The sequence below is a fragment of the Lycorma delicatula genome, chromosome 9 (assembly GCF_047948215.1).
Source record: "Lycorma delicatula isolate Av1 chromosome 9, ASM4794821v1, whole genome shotgun sequence".
In the NCBI taxonomy this organism is placed as follows: domain Eukaryota; kingdom Metazoa; phylum Arthropoda; class Insecta; order Hemiptera; family Fulgoridae; genus Lycorma; species Lycorma delicatula.
In genome coordinates, this window is record NC_134463.1 from 63,446,640 (window position 1) to 63,460,790 (window position 14,151).

The window sequence follows — 14,151 nt, forward strand, 5'->3', positions numbered from 1 at the left end:
ATTATTTAAAGAAAAATTAAATATTATTATAGTAATATTTATCTTAATATTATTATGTCATTATTATTTTAATTAATAAACGTAATTAATATTTTTAATTAGTAATTTATACTATAATAAAATTTTTATTCCTTACCAGCAGTAAATTCTACTAATTCAGTAATTTTTAAGTATAATTTTTATTTGTATAGCTTAAAATTAAACAAAATAAAAATGTATTCAACATCAGCAGACAATGTATCATAAATCACTATATGTAATATAGTGATAATGATAATATGTATCATATTTTTTATATATATATATGTGTGTGTGTGTGTGTGTGTGTGTGTGTGTGTGTGTGTGTGTGTGTGTGTGTGTGTGTGTGTGTGTGTGTGTGTGTGTGTGTGTGTGTGTGTGTGTGTGTGTATGTGTATGTATGTATGTATGTAATTTTGTTTCTTAGTGTAATTTAATTTTTTAATTTATTATTATTTTGTTCAATGTTTTATTAATGGTGCAAAAACAACTTAAGTACAATCCTCTACATTTTGAATTCTACAGAAACCAACAGTAATATGGAAAAATTCAAATACCTATTATACATTTGAAAATTACATAAACTTCTAGAGATTTAAAAAAAATATATGTTTAATGGTTTTTAAATAGCATAAAAATTATTAAATACAATATATATTACATGTTTTATGTAAAAATAACGTGGTAAAGTAAACCTAATTTTAAAACAAAACATTTGCTACTACAGAAATTAAAGTATATTTTGAAAACACCTTTCCTGAAGTTGTACCAACAGAAGTGATTTCTGTTACTTTTGGGTGGACGGCGGATAGCCAGAGGTGTTGGAAAAAAATTAATGTTGAAAATGGGGAACTTGCTTATATTTGCTGTTTTATAAACTTGTTTAGATTACTTTGGTTTTCATTTTTGAATTTTTTTTTAAAGAAAGTATGTCATTAATACAATTTGGTGGTGGGAGTCTTGTTAGTTATACTGGTTTGATAACAGATCAAAGAAATTATGTGATAATTTTACCTTCTGGGCAAGATAAAAAAGTCCTTAAAACTGATGGTTTTGGACCTTGAATGTTTGGAAATTCATAATTTATTATTCTTCAAGTAAATAATAAACTAAAGACTATAAATTTAACAATTCTTATTATTTCAGAGGCAGACCTTGTACCACTTGCAGCTACTTTCATATCTTGCTTATTTATTGGTCTTGAATTTGGAATGGTTTTTGGAATTACAATCAACTTACTGTTTATTCTGTATAATTCTGCTCGTCCTAGTATCCATATCAGCTGGATTACAGTCAGTATTTATTTTTGTTTGGCTAAAACTTTCTCTTAATAAATTATATTGTATAACTAGGATTATACAAGCCTGATAAGCATTTTAGGAATGGTTTACTCAAAATTATGGCTACAGTAATAATTTTTACTTTGCCATTTTCATTCAATGTATACTATTTTGTATGTCAGTTGTGTAACCATGTATAATATTTTTCTATATAGCAAATTAAAAATCAGGCTTACTTTAAAGAACCCTGTCATTTTGCAATACGCCTAACAAAATGGAAAATTATCTAGCAATTTCTAATCAGCTTGATATTTTTCATGCTTATTATAAAGAGTCCGTACAATTTTAGGCTAATTGGAAAATGTACAATTGTTTGCTCATTAAAGAGAAATTGAGGTAAGTAGAGATCCAGTATAATTATTATTGGTTATGATTATAAATGTAATTTAACCAAACTTAACCTACACTCACTTTGTTTGCTACCGAGCGAAGGTTAAAAAGCAAAGGCATAGGTTAGATGTGGTTAGATTATATTTATAAGTTTCTGCAAATACCTCCAAATACCCAATAATTTGGAAGAAAAAATGTGCAAACAATTGCACATTTTTTAATTAGCCTAAAGTTATATGGGTACAGTAGCCCAGTAAGCCTAATTAAAGTTGTGTGGGCTTGTTATAAGCCTGAAAAGTATCAGGTTGATTAGAAATTGCTAGATAATTTTCCAGTTTGCCAGACGCATTGAAAAATGTCATAGGCTCTTTACAATAAGCCTTATTTTTCAATTCGCCTATGATATATACAACTACAAAATAAAACCTTTTACAGTTTACTTAAAATAATTAATTTTTATTTTAAATTAATTTATTATTTTTTAAAATCTATGTTTTGATTAAAGTTGATGATATTATTCATAATTTTTTAAAAAATACAATTTAAAAAAAATAAAATGACTTCAAAAAACAAAAAGATATTTTTTTCTATTATTCTTTAAGTTATTATTCTTTCAACTATCAACTTTAAACTTTAATTAGATTTGTCATCTTAAAATAATAAAAGTTTAAAGAATAACTCGAAAAGTATTATTATTTAGTTTTTTAAGTCATTTTTATTATTAAGTCTATTATATGTTTTCTCCAAATTTGATTTAAAGTATAAGTAAACGTAAAAAACCTACCTCTTAATAAAAGTAAAAAAACAATGTAGAGAAACATTGTAAGAGACAGTTGAGCATTTTTTAAGGTTATTTGAAATATAGTTATATGCATTAGTTTTCACTTTAAGTTTTAACTAATTTTTTAATTAATTTTCTTTAATTTTCTATTAGAAAATACTTTAAATATAAGAATTTTATTATGCTATGTAATGTAATAATTCTATAATCGTTCTAAATGTTAAACCACATCATCATTCTCCATGGAGGAGTAGTAGCATTTCTGTCCTTAAATCTGAAGGTTTCAGGTTCGATTCCATATAAGGGCATTTTTCATACGTTACAAAATTCATTATCATCCATCAGCAGCTGTTCTAAAGTGTCAGGCTGTTGTTGAGTTATTAAAACAGTTTGTTGAACGGCCTGTTCAACAGGCTGTTTGTTGAATTACTAACAATGAGATTTTTTGTTTGAAAAAACTTTCATGTAGCTTATTAGAAGTAACTTATATCAGGATCAGTAAAAGAACTTTCTCTATAAATAAAATAAAGAATTATAAAAATTAATTCATGTGGTGAAGTAAGACCTCTACATATGTAAAAAAAAAAAAAAAAATACTGTTATTGTAAAAAAGAACATGTTGAATTGAGAATTGTTGAGTTGATATCAGCTTGAAACTTCTTCTTTTGAAGTTTGTTAAAAACCTACTAACTGTAAAATTCTGAGACTATGTGATTATGAAAATAAGTCTTAAAACTTCAGTTTTTATTTTGAAACTTTTCTTTTTTATTAACTAAATTGTTGAAATTTCAGAATTAGAAGTAACAAATGTTACCAAAAATGTATAAGAGTATAAAAAATTATATACTTTTTAAATTATTAAATGCTGTTTGTGTTTCTGATCTCATAAACATACATATCTAATGGACAACTGCATGTAGTGTCTGTAATAAAGAAAGATGTAATGTGCAGCATATATTTTTTGCCATGCAGTTTGTACTGTCAGCATGCTGTAGCATAAGCACTGCAATAAACTTATTGAATATGTTTATAATATGAATTCATTAAAAAATTCATTCGATATTTTAATTTAGTTATTTTTTTTTTTTTTTTAATTTTAGGTAGGTGGAGAAGATATAATGTTAGTAACTCCAACACAGAGTTTAGCATATCCAGCAACTGAATATCTTCGAGAAGTAATCATAAATTCTTGTGTTCTGAAAGATTCCAGAGCACCAGTTATTATTGATGGCACTCATATACATTACATTGACTCTACAGTTGCAAAGGTTTGTTTTTAAAATTATTTACCTTATAAAAAGATATAATTTTCATAATTATAATTTCCAATTGTAAAATTATCATACCTCTGTTGAATATTTCTGTAAAACTAGAAATTCTTTCATATTAAAGTATCATTCAGGTATAAAAGTTTGTAAATTTCTTGTCGACAATTCCTGACAACTTCCTTGAAAGACACAGTCAGGATGGATATACCTGTGTATACATATGTAAATAATACTGTAAAGATAGTATTTTTTATTTAATGTGCTAAGATGGATTGGTTGTGATTAAATTAATATTATTCATGAATTATTTTTCATTTGAATTTTAAAATGGTTGGTTTATTTTCTTTGTTTCTGGTTCATTCATTAGACACTTTCTTTTTTTTTTTAATATTTTATTAAATGTTGGAGTAACAACAAATAAGTATCCTCTAAAAAAAAAATAAGTAAAATCATACTTACTGGTAAACTAACAAAATTCATTCAAAATTTTTTCCTTAGAATATCTTCATATATAACACTACTGGCTCAAGTTTATTTTATTCCACAGATGTTTGCTTGTAGCTTGGTTAACCAATGTCCTCAAGAAAAAAAATTTCTACACAATATTCCAAGCATCATTTAACCTTGTGTGAATCCTAATTGTAAGATTTACAAAGTTGATTAAATAGTCATTTAAAAAAAAATCAGTTAACAGTAAATTGTTGTTGTAACAATAAATTTATAAAGTTGCAGGGTTTGGAACTAATATAAGTCAGAGAGGGCATTAATATCATGTTCTCTGGGTTACTATTAAAATATAAATGAAAGTGAATTTAACTATACTTAACCATTAAATATAATTTTATACTACACTTGTAATATTTCTAAAAATTAAATTATGATTGAAAATTTTTTACTTTCCTGGCTACAGTGATATATGTTGCTATAGCAGTAACAAGAAAGTATATAGATCAGTAAAAAAAATCTAAAATAATAGGTCTTTTTCTAAGTTTGTGGCTTAAGGAAACATTTAAAAAATACATTTTTGAGCAAAAAAAAAAATCTACTTTTGTCAAGACAAATGATGTTTGTGCATATGTACATATGTATATTGGCTTTCAAACTTGGTCGTCAGGTACTACCTTCAACGAGAAAAGAATGTATTAAAACTTTACCAAAATTGAAAAGAGCGAGGGTATTTTAGCAGAAATAAAATTTCAAATCTTTACCGGGACACTTCAGTAGAAAAATTTTTATTACAAAAGTTGAATTTTTTTATTATCAAGGTCACAAATTATCAAAAATCTATATTTAATACTTCCACTTCAAAAAATGACAGATTTTTCTTTTCTTTTTTTTAGCTTCAGTATCTTGCTTCAGACAAGGAGTTAGTGGGAGTTTTTGCATTTATATTTTCTACATCAATAAGCCTTCAAACTAGTATAAAAACATTTTACCCAACCCACTCAAATGTTGTAATTTTTTATTTTTTTATTTAAAAAAAAATATTTTAAATCTAAATCCATCTTATAAAAGTTACCCATTGTATTTAAAATGTAAAAATCTTAATTTTTTGATAACCCTTTAGTATTTCTTTAAAAATATGTCACACACACACACACACACACACACACACACACACACACACACACACACACACACACACACACACACACACACACACACACACACACCCCTCCGTCCTATAAATATGACAACTTTGTTTGTTTAGAATTATGGCTGTAGACATGTATTTTCTAAACAATTTAAAAAAGTTATTATCATCACTTAGGAATTATTTTCTTAAAAATTAATTTTACCCGAATGTTTCCCCTTGAGTATAGGAATCCCCAAAATGAAAAAAAATTTCACAATTTCAAATTTTTAATTCTAAAAACATATTTTGTTAAACATTAAGTCACTTAATTCCCTTCCCTAATGGGGAGTCCCAAATGTAAAAAAAGAAAAATTAAAAAAAATTTTTTAATCAATAAATGATTGAATTGCTTATCTTAATCAGCATAGCCAGGAAAGTTATGCAATTTGCCAGCTTTTTAATGTACAGAATATAATTTTTTTCTGTAATAGGGAAAATGTTAAGTTTTTGTTCATTTTTGTTTCGTTTTCTACAGGGAATAAAATTACTAATGGAAGATTTGATAGTAAGGAAACAAAAAGCATTTTTGTGGAGATGGCAGAAACCAGTTTCTTCAACAGTACTCAGCTATGATCCTGGTTTAGCACAGTATTTCTGTAATTATTCTACACTGGATCAGCTTGTTAGAGGTATTTGAATTATAGTTAATATAAAAAATATTTTAGAATATCTCTGCCGTCAGTCATTACTGATATACACAGGTGTGTATATCTGTAAGTATCAGTAAGTAAGTGTGTAATCTGTGTATCTGTGAGATACACAGGTAGCTGTCCTCCACCCCTTTGCCTTCCAGTCAGGTTCTTCACCTCTATCCTAATCAGAGGACTTAGGCTGTTCCAAACAGACCTGATCTCTAGTCTCTTTATGTTTTCTACTTAATCTGCTCCCCATTCACGTTGCTCTACTTCCTTCTTTTTTATTATTTTGTCAGCTAGTTCCATCACAGACCATTTTTCCTTTCCTCTCAGTATGTAGTTTATTGTGCTTCCTGGATCAATTCCTCCTAAGTCTAGCCGTTCCTTCATTGACAACCAACTTATGCACTCAAAAAGTGTGTTCACAGGTGTCATGTTGACCACAGTAAATGTACAGAGGTGACTCTCTTCATTTGAATTTAAACAGGTAGGCATTAGACACTCTGTGGCCCAATATTAATTGGGTTAAGAAAAATCTTACTTCATCATGCTTTCTCTTTAGCCAGTTCAATCGTCGGAATGAGTTTTCTTGTCCAGGCCCCTTTTTCAGTGTTTTCCCAATATTTTTGCCACTCTTGCAGCATTAGGATTTTGGCCTCTTCCATCTCCATACCCTCATATATTCTTTTAAGCTGGGTAACCGTGAGGTGTATTGGAGGTACACCTGTAATTATCTCAACTGTGGCATCAGATATTGTATGATATGCGGCTGTTATCTTAATCGCCATGCTTCTCTGTAATGCTGCCAGTCTAATTTTTCTCCAGTGCTACTGTCCATACCAGTATTGCATAAAGGATCAAAGTTGCCGCTGTCAAAATGAGTCTCCTCTTGGACCCCATCTGTTTCCCCATTAGACCAACCAGGGCTTTAATAACCTTTTCTGTCTTACTTGTTATTCTCCTAATATGTGTGGTGAAAAGACCAGACCTGTCAATCCATATGCCCAAACACTTTATATACTTTGAGGTTTTCACACTGAGCCCTGAGCCCTTCAACAGTTACGTTTATCTCACCGATTCTTCTTTGACCCACCATTGGTAAGATAGAAGTCTTATGGAACATCCATTCCATTCCCTTTTCTTTCAACCAATTGCTTATCTTCAAAATTGTGTCATTCGCTGGGTCTGGAACCTCCTTCTCCATACATCCTGCTGTGAGTAAGGCTAAAACGTCAACACAGGCGATTTAAAGTATTGTCACCTTAAAACTCTTGCCTCAAAAGGTTATCAAGGACCAGGTTTCAGAGGACGGGGCCCAGGACCAAATCCTGTAGAATGCCCCCATCCAACTAGAACTTCACCACTCCCTCTTCAGTCATTGCTATTATGTTTCTTTCATGTAAATAGTTGTTTAATGTTATTTGAATGTACTCACTAAAGCCTCTATTTCGTACTGTTTCTAGTATGGTTGACCAAAGTACGCTTTTGAATGTTTTTTTAATGTCTTAACAGCACAACCAGGGTTATCTGTCTGGTTCTCTGGATACCTAATGTCCTGCCTTTTGCCCAGTCACATTAAGTTAATCGCATTGTTCATGAACTTCCCCCTTACATTTCCATATTGCTATGGTGAGAAACCCTCGGATTCTTCTAACTCATTTTTAATCCTCTTGGCCAACATTTTTTAATTATCTTACCCATGTCATTCAATAGGCATATATGTCTATATGTGACCTGTTGTCCTTCAGAAACTTCAAGACCAGTTTAGTTTCTTTCCAAACATTGGGGAAGATTCCGTTTTCCAGTGCCTTGTATTCGCCACGGGTATTTATTTATGTGCTAACTGTTTTATAAGTGTTCCCTCTATACCAATCGGTCCTGGGCATTTCATCATATTGATTCTAGCTATTGCCCATCTGAGTTCCTCTAAGAAGAATCTCCTCTCTTATGTGGAAACAGTTTCATTACAATCAGGTTCTAATACCGAAAAGAGGTTCTTAATTTTGTAATAAAATTCTTAGTCCTTCAAATACCTAAAAACTCTGCTATAGTAATTAGTAAAATGTATTATAGCTTAGGAAAAATCATATGTTAAGATTAAAAGATTTTATTCTGTAATTTTTTTTCAAATGCATGCTCAGAAATACTTCTTTTTAAGAAACCAGTGTGTCCACAGCCGCCTTCTTGAAAGTAGAATTTAAATGGTAAAATAGTGTTACCATAGCTTTTTTTTGGAAAATCTTTAAAAAAATAAAGCTAACATTTATAGTAAATAAAGTTAAAATAGTTTTTTAAGGCTTGTAAAATTTCTTCTTGTCATCTTCATATAATAAAAATTGACCAGATAGAAATTTTTTTAAATTCTTGATTAATTTTACTTTTTTTTTTAAAAAAAAACCTTTTTTTGCACATACTTTTTTTAAAAATAAAGATTTTATGTAAAAAAAATAGTTCATATAAAATTGAAAATTATTAAATTTCCTGTAATTTAATTTTGTTTTATTTCAGAGCCCTAAAGGTGATATTTTTTTATTAAATAAGTAAATTTATGGTTGACTAACTCATGCAGGCTTTTTGGTCAGATCGACTCTTTCCTCGCTCTTTGTGATGATTGCAACTTTGTTTTGACATTATTGTCTTAGTGACAAGTCTCATTTCCTCTTAATGGTTTTTAAAAGGTTTTCATCAGTATTAGTACAGTCAGAAGGTCTTATGATATTATTCGATTCTCTTTGTGATCATTGGTCAGCAAATGCAACATGAATTTTGCAGATGCTTCAAGATCTTTCATTTTCACTTTATTAAAAATCTGATGAAAGGTTGTAGTATGTCACTCAAAATGTTGTAGGTTGAAAACTCACAATGTTAGAGTGATGCCTCAAAAGTTCCACTTGTAATACACTTTGTGCAGAAAAACTTTGCTGTATTTTATTATATAATTTTAAATGGTACATCATAATTATAATTACATGGCACCATGTTAAAAAACTAAAAATAACGTTTAATTTTATTTAAATTTCTAATTTAAACAAAATGAAAGAAATTTACTTTAATAAAGTTTGTAAAATTTAACTTTTTTAACTTAAATTACTTTAAGTGAATCTGTCTTCCTAATTTCAAGTAAACATTAAAAATATTAAAGAGAATAATGTTTCTCTTTAGATATATAAAAGCTGGATATTATTGTTCAACATAATTGGTTTCTATTACAGATGATGTTTATTGTTATTATTTTTATTATTGCAGTAAGATTAAATATTAGCTATATAAATAAGTAATTATTACTTAATGTTACTGCAATAACATTAAATTGTTTATTTATTTTGAATTTCCTAAATTTATTATTTTCCTATTTTAAATTTAAATAAGCATAAATGGAAATAATTCCAGGTTTTCTTTATAGTTTTCTATTCTAGTTATCTTTTCATACATCCAGATTTATTTTTGTTGCTCTGTATGGCCTTACGTTATAGTAGTTTTTCCATAGTCTTCAAATACATCACCAACAAACTTGTTTAAAATTAAATGTTCAATAAGATGCAGTTGAAAACCATGAAAAACAGTGTAATGTGACATTTTGGCAATTCTTCTTGATTACATTTTTTTTTTTTTAAATAAATGTAAGTAATATATACATATACAAATGTTATCTGTTTTAGATCTAAATTACTTTCATAACAACTCTGACATTTGCATAGTGGCTGGTGGGCAATTCTAATGGTATTTCTGCTAAAGTTTCTAATGGTATTTGTAATGTTAATTTATTTAAAAGTTTCTAATGGTATTTCTTTCTAAAGTTTTAAAAAAGAAGATATATCTCCAATTGAATTCACTATAATCACTCACTGTACATAGTTACTGTAACCATGGAATATTAACCTGATCATCAGTAGCCATAAGGTAAAGAAGTGTGGATTCTCTTCTTCAAAACAATCTGAAATTTTTTAACTTGCTGTATTATTACACATTTAATTAAATAAAGAGTTGGCATAGAAGTAATATCTCTAATTTCATGCAACATATTTAAATAATTATTTTTATGTTTTACAGATTCTTTAACAAACACAGATGCACCGATTGCAATTATTAGCAGAGCAGATGAATATAATATAAATGCCAGAGAAAATATCAACGTAGTATTCCAATAAATACTTTGTATTAATTTTTTTTTTCGTTTTTAATGCGTTTTTCATGTCGAAACATGTTTGACTATATTTTTAGTTACAGGATTGTATGATCCTAATATTTTACAGTTGTAAACGTATAGATCAATCTGTGTAGTTGTTTTAAAAATGCATAATAATTATGTTGATATCACATAATGAATGTTACTTTTTATTTATTTTTTGACTTCGGACATACGTATATACGTATTTTAATAAAGGTGAATGAGATGATTGATGAATAAATGAAAAAAGTGAATGAGATGATTTATCTATATATAAATGAAATTAATGACCTTGGCTGACATATTGTCAAATACATTAGACAGTTCATAATAAAAATATAGAACAGATCACAAATTTACCAACTATTATAACAAGAAAAATAACATGATAAATATATGAAATTAAATAAAATCAGTATACAGTTATGAGTACATTATGTTAAAGGTGTAGTGCTTTTAATTTTAAGTTTTCAAGTTTATGTTTTCAATGGTTCAAACACGTTTTTTGGTTTATTAAAATAAGCTTTTATTTCTTGTTTTTACCAGGGATAATTCTTAAGATAAATATTCTTGAATCCAAACATTTTTATACTTGTCAGTTTTGTTACATAACATTTATCAGTATTTTTAATTAAGTTTTTTATCTTTAAAATAACGATTTTTTTAATAATTATGTGGTTATTTTTTTAAAATTTAGTGGTTTTTTGGAAAATTTGGATTAATATTTATAGTTTTCTCTGTTGTAATAATTTTTTAAATACATTATATTATTTTTATACTTATCATTATTCTTGTCAAGACAATGTAAAATTCTTATTTAATTATCACAATTTACAACAAATTATTCTAAGCATGCTGTAATTCATAATTATCTACACACTCCATTGCTTAGTACAACAGATAAAAATTGTTAATATCTTTTAACTCAAGATAAAGTTACTATTTAAAAAAATGAAAACAATGTAACGAATTTGTTTGCAAATAATTAGAAAAGATACATATTGCATGTACTCACTCATTCTACATGTGTATTTTAAAATGTGTATCATTGGAATAAATGTTTCTAAATTAGAAAAAAATTAACTCAGGTTTATATATAAAAAATAATATATTGGATAACACATGATTATCACATATTATATCATATATATATATATATAAAATATATCCATTAATTTAATTATTTTATTTTAGGAGTTTTTTTTTTTTGTTACATTTGTCCAGCTGTTTCATTACATCATTTTAAATATATATGTTGAGTTAGACAAAATAAAAAAAAATTACATATTGTTAGATGCCATTCAATTTGGCTGTACTGTTAAATTTTCTCATAGTCAATTCTCAAAGGTGATAGCAATGAAGTGTAAATACTTGTACAGACAAAGTATCATTCTCTACTCTTTTTCTCTTATATAACTAAAATGCTGTATTTTTACACTAATGTAACTAATAAATTGCACAGTTATTGGTTCACTGGTATATAATGTCATTTACAAGATTTCTGCAAACAAACCTTTCTGTTTCCATTATAATGCACATAATTAAGTATACATGGGTAGTTGAAAGTTGATTTTTATTTTTAAAAAAATTAATCATTGTTTATTTTTACCATATAAAATCAAACTAAAATAATCAACAGAATTCATCTCTTCTGAGACACATTATCAATTATTCTATGAAAATAAAATTTTTAATGGCTTGCAGTAATCATTTTTTACGTACTTGTAGTGTCTATTTTTTTTTTTTTTTACTTAAAATATTATTATATTTCTACACTGAAAAAAAGAATTAAAAGACTTCTTTCTTCAAATCACTTTTTTTGTAAATTATGAAACGGTTATAAAAAAATTATTATTATTTATCAACAAAATCTTAAAAGTTTTATTCAGATTTGTTTGAAATGAACAACAGAGTCTGGAAAATAATTTCTATTTTAATGTGGCTTATGAAAGTTAGAATATAACACCATCTTTATGCATGATGAAGCATAATTTTGTATCCATTGAATAGTTCTATAGAATTTAAAGTCAATTTCACTCTTTTAATAATGAGCAAGGAATTATATTCCAGTTTACAGAGGTAACCAAAATAACATGTTGCAGATGAATTTTAAAGCGTAGTTAAGCACTTGTGAATAACTGCCAAATCTCAATTTGCATGGTGATTTTTATTGAAAAACATATAAATTGTGTTGATTATACAGCATAATTAAATATTTTTTAAATTTATAATAGATTAATTTTATTCCAGGTAGCTTCTTTTTTTAATTGAAAGTTGATCAAAGAATTTTATAATTAATTAACCTTTTATGCTTAAAAGTTTACAATTTAATTTCATTGCATTGTTGAGATCTGATGTATATATACATTTTTATGTGTGTATAAAGTAATGAATTTTCATACTGTGTAAAATTAAATATAGCAAGAGCTGTGATATACTAGTGAGAATTAAGATCGGTGTAGTTTTTATATAGGAGGTTTTTTGCCTTGAATAACCTATCATTCCTTACACTCAAATGCAAACAGACCTGTAATACCTTTTTATTTCCTTTTCATAGTTACTGCACTTTAAAGTTCAGTGTTTGATTTTTAGAATTTATTATCATATAACTTTTTATAACATTGTAATTAATGGTATGATTGTTCTCAGTAATTTAACCATGTTTGTATTTTTCCATTTGTAATTATTTAATATAGTTTAATATTTTTAACAATTTAATTCAACGGTTAGTTTATTTTATTGAATGTAATATAAATTTCTCAATTGTTAATTTCTGCAGGTTTAGATTTAATTAAATTTTACATGAAAAAGTATTGCTGTTTTTTTATTTAGTATTTTGTCTTTCCAAATTTATTGTGGTACCCACTGCTTAGTTTTTAAGTATTGTTAGGTGATGAACTGATGGATTTGTATATCTCTTATATTTATCCAAATTAGAAAATTACAATTACATCTACTCAATGTATCATGAAATATTGGAAGATTCTGAATTTGAATCCTGTACAGGTTTCCTTACATCGCTCTCTTTTAAAGCAAAAACAAAATAAAAACAAATAAAAATTAATAGGTGTCCAGTCTAAAGATTGTGGTAGGTGCTCCATAGACATTATATTGTGCTGGGAAGGTACTTAGTAACTAAATATGTATTGATATGCGTTGTCATGCAAAAGAAAACACATGGAGTTGTTTTCCATTTTCATTTAATTTCTGATTGAATCATTAGAGAACAAAAGCCACCGACACACATTTCATCATTCACTGTTTGGTTTCCAGTATGAATTCATGGAACCTAACTTTTACCATAAATTTTCCTTTACTCTTGCCTAAATGAAAACTGTGTCTGAGTAGATAACATCAATTTTCATTCAGACTAAATGAAAATAGACATTCAAAGCTGAAAATTCATATTTTCAATTCACAGATTGAAATTTTGTCTGTGGATTGTGTAAAAAATACTAGGTTTATTACCCTGTGAAATTATATTGTTCAAAACATCTTCATTTTGCTCAGTCATAGAAACAAAGTATTCTGTCAATTCCATTCTAATGTGCAGACATAATTTTTGGAATATGTTGACAAACATTAGATTTTTAAATTATTGTGGAGAATATTCTGAATACTTTCCACTTTTAATTTCTGATGATACTGATTGTCAATAAATTTCCTTTTGTACACATCAGTAATGTTTTTAAATTTGTCCTGTTAAACAGGCATTTACTACAAAAATTATCAATACTTAATACAACTCTGAAGAAAATGCTTGTCCCAATTGTACATTTTTTTTTTTTTACCTTTCACATGTTTTTTTATAAGCATGACTGTGATTTTTTAAGCAAATTACAAGCTTTAATGACATATTTATTTCTGTATTATCAAAATTACAGAAATTTCTAACAGCATTTTCCAATATTGCAACACTGGGAAAGCTTACTGTTGATCTTTTGAACCACTCAATGAAAAAGTTTTTAATCTACT

At 27.2% G+C, this 14,151-nt stretch overlaps 1 protein-coding gene across 6 annotated transcripts in view; it reads left to right on the forward strand.

The window, feature by feature from the left end:
* LOC142329906 (sodium-independent sulfate anion transporter-like) overlaps nt 1-12,989 on the forward strand; it is a 165,816-nt gene extending 152,827 nt beyond the window's left edge. For all 6 annotated transcript variants that reach the window (XM_075374832.1, XM_075374833.1, XM_075374834.1 and 3 more), the window contains 4 exons: nt 1,165-1,310; nt 3,570-3,737; nt 5,849-6,002; nt 10,059-12,989. In XM_075374832.1, coding sequence (XP_075230947.1) covers nt 1,165-1,310; nt 3,570-3,737; nt 5,849-6,002; nt 10,059-10,156 — 566 coding nt within the window. In that variant the 3' untranslated portion in view covers nt 10,157-12,989. The remainder of the gene's footprint in view (nt 1-1,164; nt 1,311-3,569; nt 3,738-5,848; nt 6,003-10,058) is intronic.
* Nucleotides 12,990-14,151: the final 1,162 nt, after the last annotated feature.